We start from the raw sequence: 27732 nt of genomic DNA, 5'->3' as shown, positions 1-27732 counted from the left end.
CTTCCTCTGAGGTACTGGAAAAGTGTGAACTCATCAATGTCCTTCCTAATTCAGTAACCAGGCACTTCTCAGGATACCACTTGTCGGCCCTCCTCCGAAGAGTCCTCCCCCGGTCACTTCCAGGAGCTGTGGTGCCCCTCCAAGCCGAGAGGACACCCGGACACTTTGAATCCTCCCTCAGTTACAGCTCCTCGGACCAGCAGGTTCCAAGACTCTGGAACAGACGGATCCCTACCCCAGACCAGGCAGGTCTATCAGGGGCCACTGACAGGAACATGCTGCGGGATGTCGAACACCCCGTGACCAGGACCCCTCACGGGGATACCCTGGTCCTGGAACCAGAACAGACCACACAGGTCTCACAAACAACTCCGTAACCCCGAACACGTGACCCACACCTGTTTAAGTACCCCCTCCCAGACTCCTCAGCGAGCCCGGCACTCCCACTGATTGGCTCCAAGAGGGCCAAACCCAAACATCCAACCAGGCCAGGTTCTAGCCTGTCATGTGCACCTCATCGCTCACATGACCGGGCAGAACTTCAAACATGGCCTGGCCAGACTGGTGTTAAGGCCTACCTACACAATTAACCCTCAGAACTGTAGGGTCCTGAGGCAAAGACTAAATTTAAACTACACTTACAAACAGAAAAAAAAAGGAAATGTCTCTTAGTGGCAATTGAAATTGTATTTTTTTCTTTGTAAATACCACTTTCACTTTAGTACATTGCACAGGTACACCACTTCACAAGCAGGTTTAGAGCTTCCCCCAATGATATTTAAAGGCCTTGTATATTTTTAATATTGTCCTTGTATATTTTTAATATTAAGCCTTATATAAATGTGCTCTCCCAACTGAACAGTATTTTAGTTATTGGTATTTAGTTAGTATTTATTTATCGGTACATGTCCTCCAGGGCAGTTCACATATCCCTATCCTCTTTGTTTCACAATTCCTTGCCTTTTAGCCTCGAACATGGCTTTGTTTACAAAAAGAAGGAGGCAGGACAGGATTTTTTTTTTTTTCTAAATGTCACTTTTGTTTTACAATATTCTGCTACTTCGCAGGTAGGTTTAAAGCTAGAGCACATTTTTTACTGGCAACCTGAAAAATTACAGAACTCAAAAGTTTTTAAAAACTAAGACTATCAATATTTAAACAGTATAAACACAATATGGAAACACTGGCAATACACATAAGTCATTTGCATGGTTTACACTTAAAAAGTCAACACAGCATGACAAATTATCAGCCCCTGATATTTACAGACTGTTGTAAAAATAAAATCACATATTTTTACAAACTGTCCGAAAATTTACTGAAGATTGGCAACCCTGACTTAGAGTGTTAGAATAGATTTAAAAAAACACTGTACTCCCCTTTGAGCACTACGAGGTAAAACAGATATGTTGCAATTTTAGGAACTTATTTACTGCCAATCTTGGGGCACTGAAAGCTGCACTTTCTTGGAGAAAAAAGGAGGACTGTTTTTATAAACGATGCTATCGTTTAAGTCCTATGAGCCGCCCTTTTTGGAGAAGTTATAGAAAATGAGAAATTTGATAAGGGTAAAACAAATGAGGAGGAGGTACAACAAATTGCACACAAAAAAAGGGGGAAAGGCAAAGAGGTTTCCTGAAGTGGTTGCCTCTGGCACTAATCCTACAGCTATTAAGGGTTTATGTTGATGGGCGTTCTAGGCAAGCATTGTGTTTTCAATTCAAATGCATGCAGCTGCTCTGACCCTTCATGTGTACTGCTCAATTAAAGTCAATAAGATACCTGGAAATATGATAAGGTATGGGCTCCTTGGCCCTCCACCTGAGACCATTAACTGTTACTTTACACAATATTGCCCTATGCATAATGTCTAAGTTGCATATTTGGGCTCTTTATTTCCCCAACCCCTATTTCTTTTTGCATCACTCCTCTTCCCCCCCCCCCTTTTTCCCTCCACGCCACCCCTATGTAACCCCCTCCCGCCCTCTCCCGTTTCTTTCTCCTTTTTTATTGCCTCACCTTCTCTGCTCCCCCAGGAGTTGATTGATTTACTGGTTGCACTGCCCTTCGTGTTCAACTGTCAATAGTATCTTGATCGCCAATATAAGCTTTTTCTGTATGTGTGTGATTACTTTGTCTGTTTTAATTGCTGTACGATACATCAAGCATTGTATTATGTCATTTTGTATACTTGATATTATCTGTTGAGATACCAATAAAGCACCTTTGTTTTGTAAAGAAAAAGTCAATGGGATTTTTGCTAATCTGCCTTTAGCATGCATTCCAAATATAGGTCAAATGCAGAAAAATAATACCCGTCAACATGAGCACTAAAGATCGTGGTTGTGCATGTAAATGTAAAGATTTTAAAGCAAGACTACAGCCAATTATAATAACATAAAATGTACCAATGTAAAGATAAAATAAACGTTTGCTGTAATACTCACCTTCAACCCAGAGCTGTTCTCCACGTTACTTCTCTCCATAATTTATGTTGAATGATGGCCACCATCATTCCACCCACTTCCTCTGAGCTCAGGTCATTTTGGGCCCACACCAGCCTGGGACTAGGCAGTGAAGCAGAAACAACACAGTGATCCCTTTGCCACCCTGCATTCTCTTATTACCATGCTTTTGAAAGCACATGAACTGATTCGTTATTTTGCTGTTGCTTCCTTTCCTATTCAGTTCTGCTGTATAGTATACTGCTGATACCAAGCCAAACTCACAATACACTGCTTGCCTTTGAAAAAAACACATTTACTGATGTACTAATTTCTACATTAATTTGTGTCTTTTATATCTACCTAAAGTTTTACTTTCACTTTTTTTATGTTTCAGTGGGAGACAGCTCTGTCGCTGTTTGCAAGTGAAGTTTAGTCATGTATCTGATGAGGCAATTTTTACATTTTTCATACACTGCAATTTTGATAAAACATTACCTTAAAAGAGAAATACGGGATTTTTTTTTATTTCAAATCCTACTTACCTAGGTGGATGTAGCATCAGTCTGATGCTGCTTCCCAAACCAGTTTTAAGGCTGAGAACTGAGTGATCAAACACTGCCAATCGCTTGGTTCTCAGAGCTCCATGAGCACAGAGCTGGTGACTGTCAATAACCGCTGTCTGCTCTGCCCCTCCAGCACTCACTGGAGTGCTGGGCTGTGGAGGGGGTAAGATTGGCCAGGTCAGGCTCTCAGCGGCTCGCTGAGAGGCTGAGCCAAGTGCCAGTCCAGGCATGTGGGCAGATGCTGACCATGCGCTCGCGATTTTTCCCACGACTGGACCGGCTTTGTGAAAAAGGATCGCAGGAGTGCAGAAAAAACTGCTTTGCTTTAAATTTCAAAAATGAATTAAATAGTTTTTAGTCTGTGGTGCTCAGATGCAGTATAGTTCTGCTTTAAATTTGCATGCTGTGTCAGAGTACCTGTATATCATGTAATGTAGTTTATTCTTGCACTGATGTCTGAAACAAATTTAATATGCATAATTGAATATGAACTGATTGCCTATAATGTGGTCTTCATTGCCTCATGCTGCGGAAACTTTTCCTTCAATTACTTGTTCTCAGTACTCTTTGGCTTCCCCTGTTAGACCCTCATACAGTGTATATAATGTGACTCCTATCTATGGTCCATACACCTGCATCGGCAGTCCAATTATGCTTTCAGGTGTCCTGCATACCTACAGGAATGTGTGCGGTGCAAGCATATTTTATATCACCTATGTTTTTTTCACTTGTTTGTCCTGACCTCACTTAGCCTTTACCTGCTTTAAACTCCTGCATTATTTCTGCTCTCTGTGCTTCTTTTTGCAACATTTAATTCAGGTTATCACTGTCAATGACTCCTAGCTACACTTCCTAGTTACATTTTGCCTAAGCAGCCTTTCTCAAACTTTTTTGTAGGAACACTTGAAATTCTTTTTTAGATTTATGGAACCCCTGCTAATAAGTATTAAATTTACAGCTCACAGTACAATAGTGTGATTGTCAGTGTGAATAATGCTCCTTACATTTTTGGTCAATGGGAAGAATTCAACCCTAACAGATAGGATGAAAAGATCATTGATATCAGCGGTTACTCATCTGAGAGGTAGAAATCACTTATTACCCAAGGAACTCCAACTTCTGAAGGACCCCTAGGGTTTCATGGACCCCTGGTTGAGACACCCTGGTCCAAACCTTTGATACGATCACCACCAGTCTGGATACTACGTTAGACCTGACCACAAATGTGAATTTGCTTAATGAATGGTGCTCTGCCTACTTCTATAGAGTTACTACTAGGTACTTTCAGTGCTTACACCCTAAAGAGCCTGGTCCGGAGCCAGCTGAGACCATCTGAATGCCTACTAGAGTGTGATTGGACAGGTCTGGTGTGTGTCGTGTGATGTCATTGTAAAACGGAGCCCAGCAGAGCAGCCAGGGACTCGTGTGCAGGTCTGTGTTATGGGAGCAAGGCAGGCTAGGACCGTCAGTGCTGTTTAGACTGGAGTAGACTGGATAGATCACTTGGCTTGGAGAGAGACTGTCACTGTGACAGGATGAGACGGGTCAGTGAGGTCTCATTATCATCTGTGCTACTGCACACTGCTGCCAGTGTCACTGTGAGAGTCAATTTTATGTGTGTGTGCCGCCCATTATACCTACTTAGTATAATCAAAAATAAAATAACAAATATGTATTTTGCCTTATTATCTACCTTAAATAATATTGCTAGTTGTATATTGTATTTGTTTGTAGTCTAAATACTCAAATTTGCACTTAAAACTGTAATTTTTTTTTTTTACTTTTGGAAATACCAGTAAAAACTTGGCTGTGACAGTAAATTTCAATCTGGTAGGTTGGTAACACTGCATAAAATTCATAGGAAAAAACAGACAAAATTTATTGAGAACGTCTCTTATAAATTCATCTTCACCAGCCACACTCATATATTTTCTTTATGGGCAGTCTGCTTTGTTGGAGGTGGGGGGGTTAGAGAAAGTTGAACATAACCTGTACATCATGCTTGATGCCCAATGAAAGACATAGATGTTCCTCCTTTGAACCCCCCTCTCACACCATCAGGGACAACTAGAACTACCGTGTTTCCCCAAAAAATAAGACATATCGTGATTGTCGGTGATGGCTGCAATATAAGCCCTACCCCCCAAATAAGCCCTAGTTAAAGTCCTTGTAGGACTTATTTTCAGGGCAGAGCTTATTTTCGAGGGAAACAAGGTAGGGTTTATTTGGGGGGTAGGGCTTATATTGCAGCCATCACTGACAATCACGCTAGGTCTTATTTTCAGGGAAACAGGGTATGTGTATAAAGCTAACATTGTTTATAGCACAGGAAGGCAGGCTACGTTACATAAAGGAAGTGAAATATAATACACATGCAGATTTTTTTCATTCTATACAATCTAGCACAGTCTATCTTAGAAAAAAAAAAGGAAAAAATAAAAAGGAAAACTATTGACCAAACATTTCATTTGGAATAAAAGCTGGCACAAAATTTAAATCAATAACCATATCCCCTTGATTTGTTTGTTTGGGTGACATTGTACAAACAGTCCAAGTGAATTAATAATAACCAAACCCTTTTTTTCTGTAAAATACCAAAACATGTAACAGTACAATACTGCTATCAACATTAGGACAAACTGTGCTTTGGCAGCTTGTCTGTGTTTTAAGAATGATGACCTCAAATGAAATCTGTATCATTTGCAATACTTACAAGTTACTTATTAACATGTACAGAAACTGGACTGACTTGTATTCAAGCCAGTAGCATATACTGTTTCCGGGGCTGTAAAAGTTACTGCTCCACGGCATTCCTCACTGCAGCATACTCTCAGCTTTTAACCTTGTTAACTGCTTTCTCTGGTGTTTTTATACGTCCGCATCAAGTGCTATTGCTGGTGTTTTTATACATACAAAAAAAAAAAAGATGAACAAAATGGAAGATTCTGTTTTCTTAGATGATACTCTAGCAAATATTCCGAGCTCAAGCGATTGCTCTCCTCTGAGTCCTACAGACAGCATTGGCTCAGTCTTCTTAAAGTGAGTAATGTTTTATTGATTATAAGCATTCTGCACCTAAAGCTCTTAGAAGAGTCTAATAGCAACAATATTATTTAAGCCTGTGATACGTCCCAATAGAGCAAACTACAAGCACTAGCAAGTGAAACCGTTGAATGATTATGCTAATCAAAATAGTACTTTTATTCATGATAAACTAGCTGCTTTGGATCGGTTATTTTCTACTTGAATGTCTTGTTTGAGTTTTAAAGTTTTAAATGTAAGTGTACTCCGAAGCTTGTAATCAAATGTACACTATAGTTAACTAGTAAGATTACATAATATTCAGATTACGTGTTATTCTTACATAAGCATATTGTAGTTTAAAATCTAAAATTATTTCCCTAATCTCTCTAATAAAGTTCAATATGCATGCAAATTCCACAATGCTATAAGTCGTTTTAATTACATGTATACAATTTCTAAACTGTAATTAAGGATAATGATCTGGTTCACAACTACCAAGGGTTTCAGATGAGTCTTGCAGGTTTTGCTGTCCCTGTGGATTTATGTTCAGATTTGACCAGGAGAATTTTTTTTTAACTATAATGCATGTCATGGCCTTTGAACCATGACCAGCAGGCTTAAAAGGGCCAAAAAGGGAAGCTTTTGAATAAGCCAGCTTCCTCGCTATAAAATATGGAGGCAAGAATCATTCACTGAATCTGTTGTACGGAATGCTGGCAGAGAATAAAGTCATTTAAGAAACTTTATTTTCATTGCGATTCCTAGCAATTTGGCAATTAACCCCATTAATGCTTTCTGTTTTTTATCATATTATTACAGTGCCTTTGAAAAAGTATTCATACCCATTGAAATTTTCCACATTTTGTCATGTTACAACCAAAAATGTAAATGTATTTTATTAGGATTTTATGTGATAGACCAACACAAAGTGGCACATAATTGTGAAGTGGAGGGAAAATGATAAATGGTTTTCAACATTTTTTCAAATAAATATGTGAAAAGTGTGGTGTGCATTTGTATTCAGCATCCCAGAGTAAATACTTTTCTTAATCATACATCACGGGACACAGGAGCTCATTACATAGTGGGTTGTATAGTCACCTCTGGTGATTGGACACTGGTTAACCCCAATTAAGGAGACTTTCTCCCCTATATAACCCCTCCCATATGGGAGGCATCTCAGTTTTTTCGCCAGTGTCTATGGTGGTTGGTCACTTAAAACATGTGCTATGAAGAAAGCTCTGTGCAGGTCCCTGCGGGGGCCTAAGGGCTACAACAAACCGGATCCATATCTTGGGCCGATATTTGACTCCCAAGATGGTATGGTACCCAGGCCTCGTCAGCCGAAGAAGCGAGGTTTGGCCTGTAAGTCCTCTCCTATTGGAAGACTGGGCTCTGGGAAAAACAGACTTGGTGTACTGTTTACACAGAGCGCACAAAAGTTTCTGGCAGAGTCTTTTACAAGGTCCAGGTAGGAGGCTCTTCTGAGAAAGAGCCCCAGATAAACCTGAAGGTTGGCTAACACTGCCCGCCGTGATGGGTGAAGGCTGGAATTTGTCTGTTTCAGCAATTCCTGCGGCGAGGACAGGTAAGGGAAGTTAATCCTATATATAATTATATGATGGATTTCTTCATTTTGAGTAGTTGTATGTCTTACCTGGTTTCCACCACTAGAGGGAGTAAGAGCAGCCTGATGCATACTTACATGCCTTTCAGTACACACGCTCAGTGAAGCCTGGTTCTCCAGAGGTCTCACGTCTCCACTGCAGTCCCTGCCACAACAAGGTAATACAGAGGTCCCTCGTAGTCTGGGGGTCCCACGCTGCTCTGATGAGACTCATTTTCCCCCCTGGATTCCAGCGGTCCTCGTGCACGCGCGCGGGCGCGTGCACGCGTGCCGCGCGCGCTTCCGGGCTAATGGAGGGGGGGGAGTGTGGTTGTGAGCCATGCACGTTGGTGTGCACGGCGCTGTACTGTGCAGGCGCCAGGCGGCAGTTTTAAAAGCCCAGAGCATCAGGGGACTGTAAGTGAGAGACACAGGAGCTGTGGGCAGTAAGCATCCCAGGGGATTGGATCCAGGCAAACCTTAGATACCTACTCAGCATCAGGTTGTGCAGTATTAAGCATATATATGTTATTGTGAGACTTTTAGCACAACAGTGATTGCACTTTGTACTAGTACCTCTGCTTTGTAGCTTAGGACTATGTCTCCTCGTAAGAGGGTCTCAGGGGGAGGTAACAAGGGCACTGGTAAATCACCGCCTAGGTCCAGGGGTTCTAAAAATGCCTGTAAGTTACCATCCCCCCCTGCAAGACTGGAGCCAGCCTCACAGGACGAGTCAGTGCCCCTGTCAGGTTTTGCAGCCTCTCCTAATGTCCCAGCCCCGGTATATGTCACTGAGGACTCCCTTAGGGCTACATTGGAGGGTTTTGAAGGGAGAATCATGAATTTTATTTCTGCTTCCCTGAAAGATAGCAGGAAAAGGGGTAGATCCCCTCCCTCTGCTGAGATTCCTCTCTCAGATGATTCTTCTGACAATGAGGGGAGATCCCTATCTTGGGACAGGGATCTTGAGCAGTCGGAGGAATCAGAGGAAGAGGAGAGAGTCCCCTCCTCCCAGGCGCTCAGAAAACAGGTGCAGTATTATACTGAATTGAAGTCACTACATCCTCTGTTTCTTCCCTAGGAGTCAGGAAAATCCCACAGACTGCTTTTTCCTTCCCAATTCACCCCTTAATGGATAAATTGATGTATGAGGATTGGGGGCATCCTGATAAACTGTTTACTCCTCCTAAAAGGTTTTCTATGCATTATCCTCTGGAGGAAAGTTTCACCAAGAAATGGGGGGTCCCATCTGTCGATGCGGCTGTTTCTTGTGTGAATAAAAACCTGACCTGTCCATTGGATAATGCTCAGGTATTTAAAGATCCAACTGATAAGAGGTTGCAAACATTATTAAAAGCCTCCTTTTCCATGACTGGCGCTGTAGTGCAAACCACAGTCACAGCCGTGGGGTTGTGTCAGTTCCTCAAGGAACAGGTTAAGCGGATGCTTGGCCTCCTTCCCAGTGCGGAAGTGGAGAATTATGCAGAAATACCTCAAATTCTGTGTTTCATGATTGATGCGATTTTGGATTCTGTCCAACAAGCATCTCGTTTATCTCTCCTGTTGGTACACATGCGAAGGGTCCTATGGCTAAAGAATTGGGCAGCTGAGCTATCGTGCTGTCCTCCTTCCAGTCAAAAAGAGCAAACGTCCGTCATTTAGGCGTTCTCTCTCTCCCGGAGCATCAAGCTCTAAGCAGTGGCGACGGCCCTCTCAAACCTCCTCTACAGGAAAGGCTCAGGGCCGGGCCCAAGGGCAGAAAAAGACTTGGGGGCGGAAGCCTGCCAAGCAAAGCCCGAAAGCTTCCTTGTGAAGGGACGCCCCCGCTCGGCCGAGTGGGGGGAAGGCTTCGGCAGTTCGCGAAAGCCTGGCGGGAAGAGATCCGGGACAAGTGGGTGATCTCTTTGGTGTCTCTGGGCTACAAGCTAGAGTTTCAGGAGATTCCACCTTCTCGCTTTCTAAGGTCAAGGATCCCCAGGGATCCAGTAAAGCAAAAACCTCTATTTCTGGCCTTGGATCACTTACTATCCCAAGGGGTGATAGTAGAAGTGGACCCAAAAGAACAGGGTTCAGGGTTTTACTCGAATCTCTTCACCATTCCGAAGCCAAATGGAAGTGTCAGACCTATCCTGGATCTGAAGGATCTGAACCGGTTTTTACGCATCCGGTCCTTCCGAATGCAGTCAATTCGCACTGTGGTCTCCTCCCTGCAAGGGGGAGAGTTTATGGCATCAATAGACATCAAGGATGCATATCTCCATGTGCCAATTTTTCCCACACACCAAAGGTATCTAAGGTTTGCGGTAGAGCGGCGCCATTTTCAATTTGTGACCTTGCCGTTTGGGCTCGCTACGGCCCCTCGAGTCTTCACAAAGATTCTGCACCCTCTCTTGGCAAACCTAAGAGCTCAGGGTATAGCCGTCATGGCTTATCTAGACGACTTGCTTCTCATGGAGAAAACAGTAGCGTTCCTGAACCACAGTGTTTCCAGAACACTAGAACACCTGGAACGCCTAGGTTGGATTATAAGCCTAGAAAAGTCGTCCTTACAGCCTGCTACCAGGTTGGAATACCTGGGTATGTTTATCGACACCGCTCAGGGCAAGGTGTTTCTTTCAAGGCCAAAAACCTTGGCCATCGGGGATCTGGTGCGCCTAATTCTGGGCAGGAGATCTTCCCCCATTCGGTTATGCATGAGACTGTTAGGGAAAATGGTCGCCTCCTTCGAGGCCGTTCCAGTTGCCCAGTTCCACTCAAGGCCTCTGCAAAGATGCATCCTTGCGGCCTGGAACAGGAAGCCCCAATCCTTGGATCTTACTATGCGTCTATCCCCAGGGACACGCAGGAGTCTCGTCTGGTGGTTACAAACTGAGAATTTGCTGAAAGGCCAAACCTTTCTTCCTCTTCCATGGAAGGTTATTACGACAGATGCCAGCCTGATAGGCTGGGGAGCAGTGTTAGAGGAGTCATGCTCGCAGGGGAAATGGCCTGCGATCGAGAGGCTATTGCCCATAAATGTCTTGGAGATCCGGGCAGTTTATATGGCTCTCATAAGGTGGTCTTCCAGAATACGGGGTCTTCCTGTTCAGGTTCAGTCCGACAATGCCACAGCAGTGTCCTATATCAATCACCAGGGCGGTACCAGGAGTCTGGCAGCGCAAAAAGAGGTGAATCGCATACTGGTCTGGGCAGAAAAGCATGTTCCATGCCTTTCTGCTGTCTTCATTCCAGGAGTGGAAAATTGGCAGGCGGATTTTCTGAGCCGCCAGCAGTTGTGCCCAGGAGAATGGGCTCTGCACCCCGACGTGTTTTTGGACATATGTCGCAGATGGGGTACTCCAGACATAGATCTGTTTGCGTCCAGGTTCAACAGAAAACTGGACAAATTTGTGTCAAGAACAAGAGATACACTTGCTCAGGGGTCAGATGCTCTGACAGTTCCCTGGGATCAGTACAATCTGATTCATGCTTTCCCCCCGTGCCCGCTTTTGTCGCGGTTCCTGGGAAGAGTCAAGAGGGAAACAAAGTCGGTCCTTTTGGTAGCCCCGGCTTGGCCCAGGCGACCGTGGTACGCAGAGATCATGAAGTTGGCCATAGGCAGGCCATGGATCCTCCCTCTCCGGCCAGATCTGCTCTCACAGAGTCCAATCTACCATCCTGCTTTACACAGTCTGAATTTGATGGTTTGGCTGCTGAGACCCACATTCTGAGAGACCGTGGGCTTTCGGGGCCAGTCCTTTCTACTCTGGTTAATGCCAGAAAGCCGGCCTCCAGGCTTATTTACTACAAAATCTGGAGGGCATATGTTTCCTGGTGGGAACTCAGGGGATGGCATCCTAGAAGGTATGTCATTAGCAGGATCTTGGCCTTTCTCCAGTCAGGCCTAGAAATGAATTTGGCCGTAAGCACTATCAAGGTGCAGATTTTGGCCTTGTCAGTATTTTTTCAGAAGCCACTTGCATCGCATTCCCTGGTGCAGGCTTTCATCCAGGGGGCTATGCGGATAAGGCCGCCAGTCAAACCTCCGGTATGCCCATGGGATCTAAATTTGGTTCTCTCGGCTTTGCAGGGGCAATCTTTTGAACCTTTGCATCTGGCTTCATTAGTTCTTTTGACCAAAAAATTGGTTTTCTTGGTAGCCATTTCCACGGCTAGAAGAGTGTCAGAACTAGCAGCTCTCTCCAGCAAAGAGCCGTATCTAATTGTTTATAAGGACCGGGTGGTCATGCGCCCCAACAGGTGGTTTCGGGATTCCATTTGAATCAAGATGTAATCCTACCATCCTTTTTTCCGGACCCACAGTCCGCAGAAGAAGAATCCTTGCACACTTTGGATGTGGTTAGGGCAATCAGTATCTATCTTCAAGCAACGGCTCAGATAAGGAAAACTGATTGCTTATTGATTTTGCCGGAAGGCCCTAGAAAGGGCCAGGCGGCATCAAAATCCACTCTCTCAAGGTGGATCAGACAGATTATTTCTCAGGCCCTATAGTGTTAGAGGGAAAATCCCTCCTTTTCAAGTGAAAGCGCACTCTACTAGGGCTGTAAGTGCTTCTTGGGCAGTGCATCACCAGGCCTCCCTGGCTCAGATCTGTAAGGCTGCAACTTGGTCATCAGTCCACACATTCACCAGATTCTATCAGGTGGATGTCAGAGGGCAAGAGGATATCGCCTTTGGGCGCAGTGTACTGCAGGCTGCAGTTTAGGTCCTCCGGCCCATGGCGGTCTATAATTATGATCTGTGTCTCCCTCCCCTCAATCTGAGCATTGCTTTGGGACATCCCACTATGTAATGAGCTCCTGTGTCCCGTGATGTATGATCAAGAAAATAGGATTTTTATATACAGCTTACCTGTAAAATCCTTTTCTTGAGAGTACATCACGGGACACAGGGCTCCCGCCCCTCTTGGGTTTTACGTGGTTTCCTATTGCTTTGATACAAAACTGAGGTGCCTCCCATATGGGAGGGGTTATATAGGGGAGGAATTCTCCTTAATTTGGGTTAACCAGTGTCCAATCACCAGAGATGACTATATAACCCACTATGTAATGACCTGTGTCCCGTGATGTACTCTCAAGAAAAGGATTTTACAGGTAAGCTGTATATAAAAATCCTATTTTTAGAACAACATTTTGCTGCAATTAGTGCTGCAAGTCTTTTGGTGAGGTCTCTACCAGCTTTGCACATCTAGAGAGTGACATTTTTGCCCATTCTTCTTTGCAAAATAGCTCAAGCTCTGTCAGATTGGATGGAGAGAATCTGTGAACAGCAATTTTCAAGTCTTGTGACAGATTCTCAATTGGATTTAGGTCGGGCTTTGACTGGGCCATTCTAACACCTGAATATGCTTTGATCTAAACCATTCCATGATAGCTCTGGCTGTATTTTTAGGGTCGTTGTCCTGTTGGAAGGCAAACCTCCACCCCAGTATCAAGTCTTTTGCAGACTCTTCCAAGATTGCCCTGAATTTGGCTCCATCCATCTCCCCATCTACTCTGACCAGCTTCCCCATCTCTGCTGAAGAAAAGCATCCCCACAACATCTGATCAGAGCACCTTCTTCCACATATTTGCTCTGTCCTCCACATGGCTTCTTGCAAACTGCAAACTTCTTATGGCTTTCTTTCAACAATGGCTTTCTTCTTGCCACTCTTCCATAAAGGGCAGATTTTTGGAGTGCATGACTAATAGTTGTCCTGTGGACAGATTCTCCCATCTTAGCTGTGGATCTCTGCAGCTTCTCCAGAGCTACCATGGGCCTCTTGGCTGCTTCTCTGATGAATGTTCTGCTTGCCTGTGCCTATCAGTTTAGGTGAACGGCCATGTCTTGGTAGGTTTGCAGTTGTGCCATACTGTTACCTTTTTCGGAAGATGGATTGAACAGTGCTGCATGAGATATTCAAAGCTTGTGATATTTTTTTACAGCCTAATGCCACGTACACACGAGCGGAATGTCTGACAGAAAAAGTCAGACGGGAAGCTTTTTATTGTATATTCCAATCGTGTGTATGCCCCATCAGACTTTTTTTTTTCGAAAATTCTGACGGACCTAGAAATAGAACATGTTCCAAATATTTCTGACAGAACCAATTCCTATCGGGAAAACCGCTCGCCTGTATGCTGTTCCAACGGACCAAAAACGACGCATGCTCTGAAGCAAGTATGACACGGAAGCTATTGGCTACTGACTATTAAACTTCCTTTTTCTAGTCCCATCATGCGTGCTGTATGTCACTGCGTTCTTGACGATCGGACTTTGGTGTGATCATGTGTACACAAGACAGTTTCAGCAGAATTCTGTTGGAACTCAGTCGGAAAAACCTTCAGAGTTTATTCCCGTCGGGAAACGGGTCATGTGTACAGGGCCTTACTCTGCTTTAAACTTCTCCACAACTTTATCCCTGACCTGTCTGGTGTGTTCCTTGGCCTTCATAATACGGTTTGTTCACTAAGGTTCCCTAAGAAACCTCTGAGGGCTTCACAGAACAGCTGTATTTATACTGAGATTAAATTACACACAGGTGGACTCTATTTACTAATTAGATGACTTCTGAAGGCAATTAGTTCCACTAGATTTAAGTGGGCTGAATACAAATGCACTGCCCACTTTTCACATATTTAATTGAAAAAAAATTGTAAAACCGTTTATCATGTTCCTTCCACTTTACAATTATGTGACATTTTGTGTTGGTCTATCACATAAAATCCCAATAAAATACATGACATTAATTGCATTTTTGGTTGTAACATGGCAAAATGTGGAAAATTGCAAGGGGTATTAGTACTTTGTCAAGGCAATGCATTATTATTATTAGCTTTTTTTCTTTAAAGTGGTAGTAAAGTCATTACAAAAGAAAACTCCGGTCCCCCTGCAAGGCAATATCATAATGTGCTAGAATGCACCGCATACTAGCACATTATGAAAGACACCTTAAAACTGCTGACAGGGCTTCTATCTTTACCCAGTCTTCCTTCCAGGTTTGTGGGCTACAGCCATTTGAATGGGTGAGCCATGATGGCATCACTTCTGCACATGCATGTGGGAGTCACAGCTGCAGCACAGGGCTCTGAAGGAACGGTATGCCATTTCTTCAAAGCACATGCATCAGTGGCATTAAAACAAGGGATTATCTCCTAAATGGTGCACGTTTAGGAGATATTGATTTTACCTACAAGGGACCTTTATTACAAGCTTACCTGTAGGTAAAAGTCACATCGTGGAGTTTACCACTGCTTAAAATTTGTTTTGTGGTTTAGTTGAGGTCAGTGTCCTCTTTTAGTTGCAGTCTCATCCTAAGCAACCATTTTTTTGCTACCAGGTTTCTCTTCTAGAATAAAATTGTGCTTTTTTAGGGGTAGTATTTTGGGGTTTTAATCTCCTTTTTAATTTTGAAGTGTTCAAGGTATTCACTTGTTACTGACCTTCTGTTCTTGAAGCTGCCTTTTGCCCATTGCAGCATAATTTAAAAGAAATAAATATAAAGGAGAAGTACACCCAAAGCTCATTTGGCTGTACTTTTGGGGATCACAAAAGTACAAAAGTACAATTCGTTCTGCGCTCCTGTGACCCATTTTCGAAGCCCGCTGTCGGCTGATGTCACATAGCTGGTCCAGGCTTGGGCAAGATCACGACAATGGAGTCGGGATCTGCCCACATACCTGGACCAGCACCTGGCTCAGCCTCTCAACGAGCCAAGCACTTCAGTGACTGTGGGGGGGGGGGGGGGGGGGCAGAGCAGAGAGCTGCTGACTGAATGGAGTCTCACAGAGCTGTGAGAAATTAGTCTCATGAAGATGTGAGAAACGAGCGATTGCCTGTGTTTGCTCGCTCAGTTCACAGTGCTAGAGACAGATGCAGCATCGGTCCACCTAGGTAAGTATGATTATAAACAAGAACCCATATATCTCTTTTAAAGCAAAAACAGAGTGCACCTAAACTACCTCACATTATAACATTCACATTCACATTCACTGCACCCCCACATCCCCATAAATAAAATTAATGTTAGGCATACACTGGTTAGGCTCATTATCAATGAATATACTGTACGTGAATGTAACAATAAAGTATGTGGGATTTTATGGGCAGAAAAACTATAACCTCACAAGTGTCATTGCTTAAATAAATATATTCTTATTAACAAATCATATTAACAGTACAAGTTTAACCCTAGCATTATTTTACAGCGAATCCTGTATATTTTAATATACTTCATACAGCAATGAGTTGTCAACACGTTTTATGTACCAAGGGTCCAATTCATCAGGAGAATGCAGAAAGTAAAGATTTGAACATGATGTTAAAACACACATTTAGGCTCCATGCACACTGAAGCTCAAAAAAGCTATTTCTGGACGCCAGATTGCTGGCAGAAAACGCTGGTTGAAAAACCTGCTTTTAACAGCGTTTTATACTAGCGTTAATGAGCGTTAATGAGCGTTTTACAGCGTTAGCGTTAATGGGCGTTTTTTATAAAAATACACAGAGGACACTCCAAAAATCCCACAATGCATTGAAAAATAGAATGCCGAACACTAATAAACGAGCGTTAATGAGCGTTAATGAGCGTTTGTCGTTTTTTGCCGCTGAAAAACGGCACTTTGAACGCAAATTTCTGGCGTTCAGAAAAAAGCCCATAAACTCCACTGCTCATTAAAGCTGAAAAACGTCCATGTGTGCATGGACACATAGGCTAACATAGAGTGGAGTTTATGGGCTTTTACAAAAAACGCCCAAACTCCAATAAACTGCAGTTTATCAGCTTCAGTGTGCATGGAGCCTCAGGAGGAGCACAAGCAGGATTTAATGGATACCATTCAGCCCTTTTTTCATTAAACATTGCTGTTTTGCACACAGACATCAGCAGCCTATGTTGTGCACATGCATGATGTCACACTAGGGGAGTCATCCACCTTGAAATCCAAATGGTGGAATATTGGGGAATGTAAGGGGGTCACTAACTGTATGCTCCTGTATACTGTGGGTGACTCTATCTATGTGAATTGGCTGCTACCACCTGGATACTTGACCTGTGACTACAAAAATAGGTAGTAAGGAAACTTTTCCTTAGCATTTTTCTCAAGGAGAAAGATGTTTTAGAGGTTGGATCTATTTAATAATTATATATTTTTGTAGAATGATACAAGTCATGTCTTCCCACCTTAAAGCAGAGTTCCTTACAAAAGGGGAAGCTCCGCTTGTTTGCACCCCCCCCCCCTCCACTGCCACATTTGGCACTTTTTGGGGGGGGGAGGGTGGAGTAGGTACCTGGTTTTGACAGGTACCTGCTCCCACCTCCTGCTCAGATTGCTGTTATGATCTATGATGATGTCCAGGCTCTCTTCCTCCCCCACAGCCTTCTCGGACACCCACCTTTCCCAAAAGACTGTGGGACCCTTTATAAAGCGTAGTGTGACACGTGCATGTGCAGTAAGAAACCATCTGTGAAACCAGAAGGCTTCACTGACAGTTCACTTTACCTAAGATCCTCGGCCCCTGCACCCAAACACAATTGAAAAATCACCCTGGGTGCCAACATTGCTGGATCTCTGGATAGGTAGGTGTCCTTATATTAAAAGTCAGCATCCTAAATGAGCTCCTCTTTAATGAGATGTTATTGGAACCAAAATGCCCCACTATTGGTCCATAATTTCGGAAGGAATTTCGAACTTTATTCCTCCTTGGATTTGAGATAGTGTGGACACTTAAGGTTCATTTAACAAAGGTAAATAGACTGCTGACTTCGCATTGAATTCTCACTTTGAAGGGACTCTCCCTGAGCTTATTGAATTATTATTATACAGGATTTATATACCGTATATACTCGAGTATAGGCCGACCCGAATATAAGCCGAGGCCCCCAATTTACCCCAAAAAAACTGGGAAACTTATTGACTCGTGTATAAGCCGAGGGTGAGACATGCCTGTCCATCCCTGTGTGTCCGTCCATCCCTGTGTGTGTGTCCGTCCATCCCTGTGTGTGTGTCCATCCATCCCTGTGTGTGTGTCTATCCATCCCTGTGTGTGTGTCCATCCATCCCTGTGTGTGTGTCCATCCATCCCTGTGTGTGTGTCCATCCATCCCTGTGTGTGTGTCCATCCATCCCTGTGTGTGTGTCCATCCATGCCTGTGTGTGTGTCCATCCATGCCTGTGTGTGTGTCCATCCATGCCTGTGTGTGTGTCCATCCATCCCTGTGTGTGTGTCCATCCATGCCTGTGTGTGTGTCCATCCATGCCTGTGTGTGTGTCCATCCATGCCTGTGTGTGTGTCCGTGCAGCCTTGTGTGTCCAGCCTACCTGTGTCCCGAGCCTCCGTCCCGTCCCGAGCCTCCGTCCCATCCCGAGCCGAGCCTCCGTCCCGTCCCGAGCCGAGCCGAGCCTCCGTCCCGTCCCGAGCCGAGCCTCCGTCCTTCTGCCATGCCAGGATCGCCGCTCTTCGTCGGCGCCTCGGCGGCCATTCCACTGTTCAAAAGCCGCGCCTCCGTCTGTGATAGGCGGAACACTCAATTTCCCAGCAGTCTGTGTTCCGCCTATCACGGACATCCTCTCATCCTCGTCCGTAGTATGAGGATGAGCGGATGTCCGTGATAGGCGGACCACTGACTGCTGGGAAATTGAGTGTTCCGCCTATTACAGATGGAGGCGCGGCTTTTGAATAGTAGAATGGCCGCCGTCTGTCTACTCGACACGCTGATCGGGCAGGCAGACGGCGATGACTCGAGTATAAGCCGAGGGGGGCACTTTCAGCCTCAAAAAAGAGGCTGAAAATCTCGGCTTATACTCGAGTATATACGGTAGCGCCAACAGTTTGCACAGTGCTTTACAATGTAGAGAGACACTACACCAACAGTACAATTCAAAACAGGAGGGTTAGAGGAGTCCTGCTCCTGCAAGATTACAATATAAGAGGGAGGGGCTGGTGAAACAAAAGGTAGGGACTGTGTGGGATGATCTGATGAGGGGAGCAGAATATTCGGTTGTTAGCTGGAGGAAGGATAGGTCACCCTGAAGAGATGAGTTTGCAGGGATCACCTAAAAGTGGACAGAGTAGGAGATAGCCGGACGGATTGGGGTAGTGAGTTACAGAGGATGTGAATGAGTTCAAGCTTTGCTGACTTCCTTCATCCACACATGTGCAAGCAAAATACTGTATTTTTTATTTTAATTGCATGTGACTGTGTACTGACTATAATTTTTACCACATTCACCCAGCTAAAGAAAATTCCCTTGAACATTTACTTGCAAAGTCAACAGTAAATAGTAAATAGTAAATCAACCCCTTTGTGTTTTTTAAAGGATATATTTACCTATATGGTTTAGAATTAGATTGTATTACCTGGAACATTAGGGCTTGAACTGATCCTTTCTGGGTTCCCCTCCATGTTGGTGGAGACAGCTTACAAGTTAAATGGACTTTTGTTTGTACTCATTTGCCTTATATTGGTATGTCTTGGGGATAGATTAATATGCTTTGGATACATTTCATTGGCTATAATTTTTACATAGAATATTGAGTGGGATACTCTTTACTGGGGCCAGTAGAGTTCATCACCTCAGATCTCTTCAATCAGACAAGCAATGTTGGTTAATATTGGTGTTGGTTACTGCCTTGCTGGTCACTTGTATCGAAAGTGGTCTCACAGTTCTCCGTGAGAGTATTTTCAGCGGCTGTTGTGTGCAGAAGGAGCTCAGGGGAACTGCTAGAGCAATCAGAAATGACAGGAAATAATAACAGTTTTGGTAACTGTAACAGGGAAGTGTGTAAACCCATGTTGAAAGTTGTCTCACAGTGTGCTAGGTTGCTTCCTACCGATGCTGTGTATGAGAAGCACTCCAGAAGACAGTTTGACTGGTATTGGCTGAAGTACTAATTGAAACATAAATGGTTAAAGCGACTTGTGTACAAAAATGTGTTGAAAAAGGTTGTTTGGTAGAACAGTTGCTTATGGAGTGTTGGACAACAGGGGGCGATGTGAAACTGTGGGAAGCTCCCATGGGGAGTAACTGTTTGCCTGTAGGTGGTCCCTTCTCCTAGCAGACAATGGGACAAGTGGACATTGACAATTAAGTGTGTAATTCATGGTGAAATGTGCTGTTAATATCAGATGGTTTGGTTGCCCAGGGTAGCCACACAGGCATTAGTAGGATCCCGAGACCAGAAGATAAAAGGGATAGTAGAGATTGCTTGTGGAAGCACACCTGGAAAAACATGTGGGTGGAGTCCCCCTTTAAAAAGAAGGTTGGACATGCTAGGACTCCTGTTGAGGATAGTTGGCACAGAGGTGCCAGGTTAAAGTGATTGGGAAAACATACCTGGAAAAAGAGTTGGGCCTACGCAGCTAATGGCTGGCACAGAGGTGTCCCAACTACGCTGACAGGTTTATTTGTGTCAGAAACCATGAAATCAGACCGAGACAGAAGTACAGTTAAATCACACTTGTTTAAACATAAAAGTAAAAAGAACAAACGTGGTCAAAACATAACCAAAGTTCAGTAACCGAAACAGATAGTTAGCCAAGCCAGAAGTCAGGGATCAAAGTAGTGGAACAGCAAGTAAGATCTGGAGCCAGAAGGGATGTCAGGAAAGCCAGTCTTTAAACAGGAACATAGGAGATGTTTCTTGTGATGTTGACCAAGGCTAAGGCAGAGACCCTCTGGACTGGATGGCTTAAGTAGGCAGGACTGACGAGCAGGTTATGAACAACAGCTGAGTAACTGTGGAGAGAGATGGGAGCTGGCAATTAGCTGACAGCTGAGTGGCCAGCTCAGAGAAGGAAGGGCTGAGCCCAGCCCTGACAGTACCCCCCTCCTCATTGACCCCTCCCCCTCGGAGGACCGCCAGGCTTGAGGGGAAAAAATCGAGGAAAATAATGGAGGAGGACAGGGGCATGTACGTCCGAGGATGAGACCCAAGAGCGTTCCTCAGGACTGTACCCCTTCCAATGCACCAGGCAATGTATGCACCCACAGAACCTATGGGAGTCAACAATGGACTGTACTTTATACTCCTCATGCTTCTCAACCTGTACAGGGTGAGGATGTGGCACCAAGGTGGTAAAGCGGCTGCAGACCAAAGGTTTTAATAAGGAGACATGAAATACATTCGAAATACGCATATGGAGGTTGCGAGATGACAGCCAGACCCTGTCCCCAACTTGGTAGGAAGGCGCATGCAGGCTGCGGTCAGCATGGAATCTGTACATATCATTAGCATGATGCAAAGCCTCCTGGACTTTTGCCAAGTGGAACGAAGACCACAGTTATGCTCCTCTAATGCAGTAATACCCTGCGGAAAACAAACGAGTCAGGCAACATGGAAGGTTGGAAACCATAATTCGCCAAAAACAGGGATAATCGGGAAGCAGAATTCAAGGCATTGTTGTGAGCAAACTCTGCCCATGGTAAGAGGTCAGACCAGTTGTTGTGATGGTCAGAAATATAGCAACGTAGGAATTGCTCCAAGCACTTATTGGCTCATTCTGTGCCCCCATTAGACTGCGGATGATATGCAGAGGAGAAAGCAAGCTGAATTCCCAACTGTTCACAAAAGGCTCGCCTTGAGTAGCCCATGTAAGTGAAAGATCTCCCGAGCAAAAATGGAGGCCAGTTCCTTAGAAGTGGGCAACTTCTTAAGTATAATACAACGACACATCTTTGAGAAACGGTCAACCACCATAAGGATAACTGTGTTGCCCAATCAAATCCATAGACAGGTGGGTCCAGGGGCTCTCTCCATTGGGTATGGGTTGTAGGAGGCCCTCTGGAAGGTGTAGTGGAGTCTTACTCTGAGCACACATGGAACAGGCAGCTACAAAGGCAATTACATCAGCACGTAGACTAGGCCACCAGAATTGTTGTAAAATGGCCCAAACAAGTTGATTCCTCCCAGGGTGGCCAGCAGCCTTGGGAAAAGTCTGGAGCACGGCAGTATGGAGACTCTCTGGGACAAAGCTCTGGTCACAAGGTTTCTCAGGAGGAGCATGGACCCGAGCAGCAAGAATTTTGTCACCCAAAGGAGAAGTGAGACTGGTGCGAACCGTAGCCAGAATACGATCAGGAGGAATCACAGGAACCGGAACCGACTCCAACTTGGAAGTAGAGGAAAATTGTCGGCCTTACATTCTTAGTACAGGGTAAGAATGAGACAATGTAATTGAAACTTGACAAGAAAAAGAGCTCATCGCGCCCTTCTGGCAGAGAGGCATTTAGCCTCACACAAGAGATTCTTATGATCAGTAAGAATGAGAACTAGTGGTACCTTCAAGGAGATATTTTTATTCTTTCAGGGTTAAATTGATCGCCAAAAGCTCTCTGTCACCAATCTCGTAATTGCACGCCGCAGGTGACAATTTCTTGGAAAAGTAGCCACAAGGATGCATAGCACTCTCAGAGGTAGGACTTTGAGACAGAAGGGCGCAAACACCAGTCTCAGAAGCATCAACCAAGAGTTAGAATTTCAGTTGTTTGCTTTTTTTACATCAACTTCCTTTAATTTTTAATTGTCTGCATATCCATTAAAAATACTGTTTAGGCTATACAGTCCCTTTTCAATGGTTTTGACTTTTGAAAAAAGATATTGCATATAAACATAGTGGCATATCATTCCTGTTTAAAGTGGAGGCCACCCTGAAAAAAAAAAAAATACATTAAAATTTTTTTAAAAATCTGAAAAAAAAATGTTTTTTTTTTTTTAACTTACCAGAAATGCCTGTTGCTAGGCACATCGTCCTAATCTGCCTCTTCCTCCTCCGCAGAGATCTTCTGTCTTCTCTCCTCCGTGCGGCGTCTTCTGGGTAATGGGTCGCGCTGTGTTCTGGGAACTGTGTGTCCCAGAACACAGCGCGCCCCATTCACAAAGCGCTGCATGCGCAGTAGGAAACGGGCAGTGAAGCCGCAAGGCTCCACTGCCTGTTTCCCTTAGCCAAAATGGCGGCGCCGGGACCCGAGAGCCGAGGGACGGGTCAGCCTCGGGCGGCCGACATCGCGGGCGCCCTGGACAGGTAAGTGTGCTTATTAAAAGTCAGCAGCTACAGTGTTTGCAGCTGCTGACTTTTACATTTTTTTTTTTTAAAACCGCCCCTCCTCTTTAAGCACCGCCGTACACAGTGTTGTAGTGTGCCAAAAACAGTATAGTAATAAAGAACATCCTACTTGTTTTCACGTCAGTTGTGTGAACTGAACACATGGCACACAAAGCAAATTGCCCTGTCTATCCGCTACACATCACAGCTCAATGCAGGGTGGTGTGGATGGGCACTATGGTTGGCACTAATGCTTGCATGGGTGCCTCTCTGCATGCTCTTGCGCATAGGACAGCCCATTCATTTTAATGCACTCCTACATGTGAAAAACACAGAAAAGAAGTCCCCAGTCTTTTCTAAAAACATGCTGCATAGAACCGCATTCTGCTGCAGCACCATTCAGTTTAGGATGTGTGCTTGCAGATGCATGGGGGGGGTGCCATTGACAATTAGTGCCCCCACCCCCCCTCTCAAGTGCAGTGCATTTCCCTGTGTGTTGGGAAAGCATGCAATTTTGTGGGCTTTCCCAGCACACATAGATGCCACTGTTATTGAACCATCACCTGTTCATATTCTCCTGACAGGGTATGAGTATTAGTGTCATGGTTGCCAAACAATCCAGAATAGGCTGTCGATAAAAAAGAGAAAAAAAAAAACCTTATTTACCCAAATTAAATAAAAAGTTGAATGCTTTTAGATTTTAAGCTCTTCTGAGCAGGGCCCTCCTAATCCTCTTGTATGCTATTGTATTATAACTGTATTGTCTCCCTTTTATTTTCTAAAGTGCTGTGTAAACTATTGGTGCTATATAAATTCTGTATAATAATAATAATAATAATAATAATAATAATTATAATTATAATAAATGTTCTAGTACAGGGGTAGGCAACGTTTTGAGCACAGTGTGCCTAAAAATGTTTTCAAAGAAATTAAGAGTGCCGATTTTATAACAAAAAAATGTCAACTTCACACTCTCAATCACAAAAGGATTTTTTATAAAGTAAATGCTGTAAATTACTTTAGTGGTGAGAAGTTAACATCCTGCACTCTCACACCTCAGATCAGCCCCAATACATGCATCTCCACACCTCAGATCACTGTACCCCCTGCTCATCTGCCCCACCACTGTAACCCCCTGCTCATCAGCCCCACCACTGTAACCCCCTGCTCATCTGCCCCACCACTGTAACCCCCTGCTCATATGCCCCACCACTGTAACCCCTGCTCATCTGCCCCACCACTATAACCCCCTGCTCATCTGCCCCACCACTGTAACCCCCTGATCGTGTGTTCCACTGATGTAGCTCCTTTCTCCTCTGCCCCACCGATGTAACTCCCTGCTTTCTGTCCCACCGCTAAATCCCCTTCTCATCCCTTCCACCACTGTACCTCCTGCACATTTGTCCCACCACTGCAACCCCCCTGCTCATCTGCGCCATCAATTTACCCCTTTTTTCATCTGCCCCACCACTTTACCTCCCTGCACATCTGCTCCACCGCCTTATCTCCATGCTCTTCTTTTTCACTACTGAATCACCTTTTCATCTGTCTTAACAATGAACCCATCTGCCCCACCAATGTAACCCGCTTTCTCATCTGCCCCACCAATACACCTCTTTTCACATCTGCCCCACTGCTTTACACCCCCTGATTTTCTTCCCCAACACTGTACCTCCTGCATGTATGTCTCACCTCTGTACCCCCCTGGTCTTCAGCTCCACCTCTGTACCCCCTGGTCTTCAGCCCCACCTCTGTACCCCCCTGGTCTTCTGCCCCACCTCTGTAAAGCATGCTGGGACTTGTAGCCCTATCACAGGCTGTAATGCTCCTGCAGAGCATAGTGGAACTTTTAGTTCTATCATAGGCTGCAATGAAAGTGCAGAGCATGCTAACACTTGTAGTTCTATCATAGGCTGCAAGAGAGGTGCAGAGCATGCTGGGACATGTAGTTCTATCATAGGCTGCAAGAGAGGTGCAGAGCATGCTGGGACATGTAGTTCTATCATAGGCTGCAAGAGAGGTGCAGAGCATACTGGGACTTGTAGTTCTATTACAGGCTGCAAGAGAAGTGCAGAGCATGTTGGGACTTGTGGTTCTATCATAGGCTGCAAGAGAGATGCAGAGCATGCTGGGACTTGTAGTTCTAGCCCAGACACACAGGAACCTAGGCTACAATGATATTGCAGATCATTCATGCTGGGACCTGTAGCTCTATCACAGGCCGCAATAGAGGAGCAAGGCATGCTAAAACTTCTAGTCCTATTACAGGCTGCAAGGAAGGTGCACAACATGCTGAGACCTGTAGTTCTATCACAGGTTGCCATGGAGGTGCACAACATGCTGGGACCTGTAGTTCTATCCCAGGCTGCACTGTATGTACAGGCTGTACATTGTTTTAGTTTCCTCCTTCCCAATCCCAGCCACTCTCTCCCCCTCCTCCCTGTCTATCTATAAAGCATAGAAAAGTTTGTACAGAGCTGAAGTCAGCGTGTGTTCCTGCTCCCCCTCCTCTTGTGTGTATACAGAGTTGAATGAGAAGAGGGAGGGGGAGGGGGAGGAGCAGAGCTTCATTCTGCTGTGTGTGTGTGAGGCTGCAGGGATGGGAGACATGCATCTGAAGTGTCTGAGGTGATATGAAGGCGGGCTGTGTGTGTGAGAACAAGTTAGAAGAGCAGTAGAACACTGCCAATATGCACCCCCCCCCCCTCGGCCTGCTCCCCTGGCGGGCGCCAGTCTGGACATCCTCTTTATACAACCCTGCGTAGGATCAGGTTGTACCAACACAGGGGCAGAAACAGAGGCAGCCTTGAGTCTCTCAAAGAGCTTAATGGACTCTGGAGACCAACTCTGTGGGTTACTGTCCTTTCTGGTCATATCAGTCAGGGGCTTGACCAGAGACGAGAAACTAGTTGGTAAAGCCCAGAAAATGCTGCAGAGGATGTAAATCCCTGGGTCGGGGCCACTGTAGGGCTGCCGAAAATTTCTCTGGGTCCATTAAAAACCAGCAGTGGAAATTACATAACCCAGGAATTTTACCTGTTCAGGATGGAACTCACACTTCTCCAGTTTACAATAGAGATTGTTCACTCTTAGTTTCTGAAGCATACAACAGACATCTGTATGGTGGCTCTCCAGGGACTTGGAAAATATGAGGATATCAACGAGATAAACCACCACACATAACTGCAACAAATCTCGGAGGAAATCGTTAATTCCTGGAAAACTGCTGGGGCATTACAAAGGCCAAAAGGCATTATGAGGTACTCATAATCTCCTCTTCTGGTATTAAACACAGTTTTCCACTCGTTGCCCTCCTTAATTCTCACGAGAGGTGGTCAAATAACTCCTATAATCCCCTATAATCAATACAAGGTCTCAGTTCACCACTCTTCTTCTTCACAAAGAAGGAACCAGTAGGAGACAAAGATTTGCTGATGAAACCTCAAGAAAGTGCGTCTGCAACATACTCCTCCATGACCTTATCCTTCAAGACCGACAAAGGGTAAACCCGGCCACGAGGGGGTATGGCCCCAGGTTGAAGGTCAATTTCACAATCATATGGCCGTTGTGGAGGCAAACTACTGGCTTGACCTTTGTCAAAGCCATCGCTAAAATCACGGTACGCCTCTGGCAGGGAGGAGACTGAAGAGGTGCTCAGAACCTTGGCTACCTTCTGGAAGCTATGTCTTGCTGCATTGTGGTGAGCAGGACAGAACCTCAGCACGGAGCCAATCAAAAGATTGGTTGTGCCTCTATAACCAAGAATAACCAAAAACCAGTGGAAACTTGGATGAGAAAATAACTTGGAATTGGATATATCTCATGGTGAAAAGCCCCTATGGCCATGGACAATGGAACAGTCTCATGAGTAACATGGGCAGGCTATAAAGGTGTCCCATCAAGAGCCTTAATGGCAAGTGAAGTGTCACGCAGCTGCAGTGGAATTGAGTGCTTCAATACAAAGGCAGCATCAATTAACAGTCCTGCAGCCCCAGAGTTGATTAGAGCCTGCATCTCGATGGATGACTCAGCCCAAGAAAGGGTAACAGAAACCAGGGGCTTATCCTACTGGATAACTGGGAACGAAAAAATGCCACCTAAAGTACTGCCCCAGTCATTTCCCATGGACAGAAGCAAAGTAGGTTTCCTGATATCTTTGCTTTCTGAGAGAGCCTTGGCCTGGGCAAAACCTCTATGGGAGACGCAAAAACCTGTTGTCTTGAACTACCCTGAGTTTGTGTCTTCGTTTAAAAGGGTATTTGATGTTCCCACACACTCCTCTTCTGCTGCCAAGTGCCGCATGTCCATTGAACAGAGTACAAAAACTGTTGCCGACTACGCCATTGAATTCCGTGCTCTGGCAGGAACAATGAGGCCCTCGTGGCTGCTTTTTCTCATGGTCTCTCGGATACCATCAAGGATGAGATAGCAGCCCGAGATATACCCACTGAGCTGGAGAAGTTGATCACACTTGCCATCCTCATTGACTCCAGACTTAGAGAAAGACTCTCTTTTAAGGAGCACTTGCGGAAGCCTCCTGTCTCCGAGCTTTGCAGTCCCAGACAAAAAGATGTTTAAGATATGCTTAAATAAAGCTGTCCCACTGCGGACCCATTTTACACTGCTGTATCTTAGTTCTTGTAAGTTTTTTGGCATTGGTACATGCTCCCATGGCACTGCCCAGCTTCCCTTGCCTTTTTTTAACAGTACCTATTAGCGATGAAATAGACAGAATTAATCAACACAATGCAATAAACTTCAATGGGGATTGCCTCTAAATTCAGGTTCACCAAATTTGAAAAATTTCTCCGGATCTATGGTGAACCAAACCCAGGCAGATTCAGCTATCACTGAGGGCCCTTTCACACTGATACGTTTTTCCTATGTTTTTACCTTGCAAGAAAAATGCAGGAAAAATATTTCCCTTTAAATTTAATGGGACTTTTCACACCACTGCGCTGTGGGTGCAGTCTGTTTTGAAAAGTCCTGCATTCTGCATCTTTGGTGCAGTTTTGAAAACCACACCAAAAACACAGCTTTCCATTGAAATGAATGGAAATCGCTGTAAAA

General features: G+C 44.7%; 1 protein-coding gene across 2 annotated transcripts in view; it reads left to right on the top strand.

The window, feature by feature from the left end:
* The first annotated feature begins 5818 nt into the window (after positions 1-5818).
* The window catches only part of GRAMD2B (GRAM domain containing 2B), a 207060-nt gene continuing 185146 nt past the window's right edge, over positions 5819-27732 (top strand). The window contains exon 1 of one of the 2 annotated variants that reach the window (XM_077462168.1): positions 5819-6049. In XM_077462168.1, coding sequence (XP_077318294.1) covers positions 5937-6049 — 113 coding nt within the window. In that variant the 5' untranslated portion in view covers positions 5819-5936. The remainder of the gene's footprint in view (positions 6050-27732) is intronic. The other variant, XM_077462169.1, reaches the window with a different exon arrangement.

Source organism: Lithobates pipiens, unplaced genomic scaffold (genome assembly GCF_037356315.1).
Source record: "Lithobates pipiens isolate NorthernLeopardFrog02 unplaced genomic scaffold, aLitPip1_a1.2 Scaffold_3, whole genome shotgun sequence".
Lineage (NCBI taxonomy): Eukaryota > Metazoa > Chordata > Amphibia > Anura > Ranidae > Lithobates > Lithobates pipiens.
This window is presented reverse-complemented; position numbering and strand designations above follow the sequence as displayed.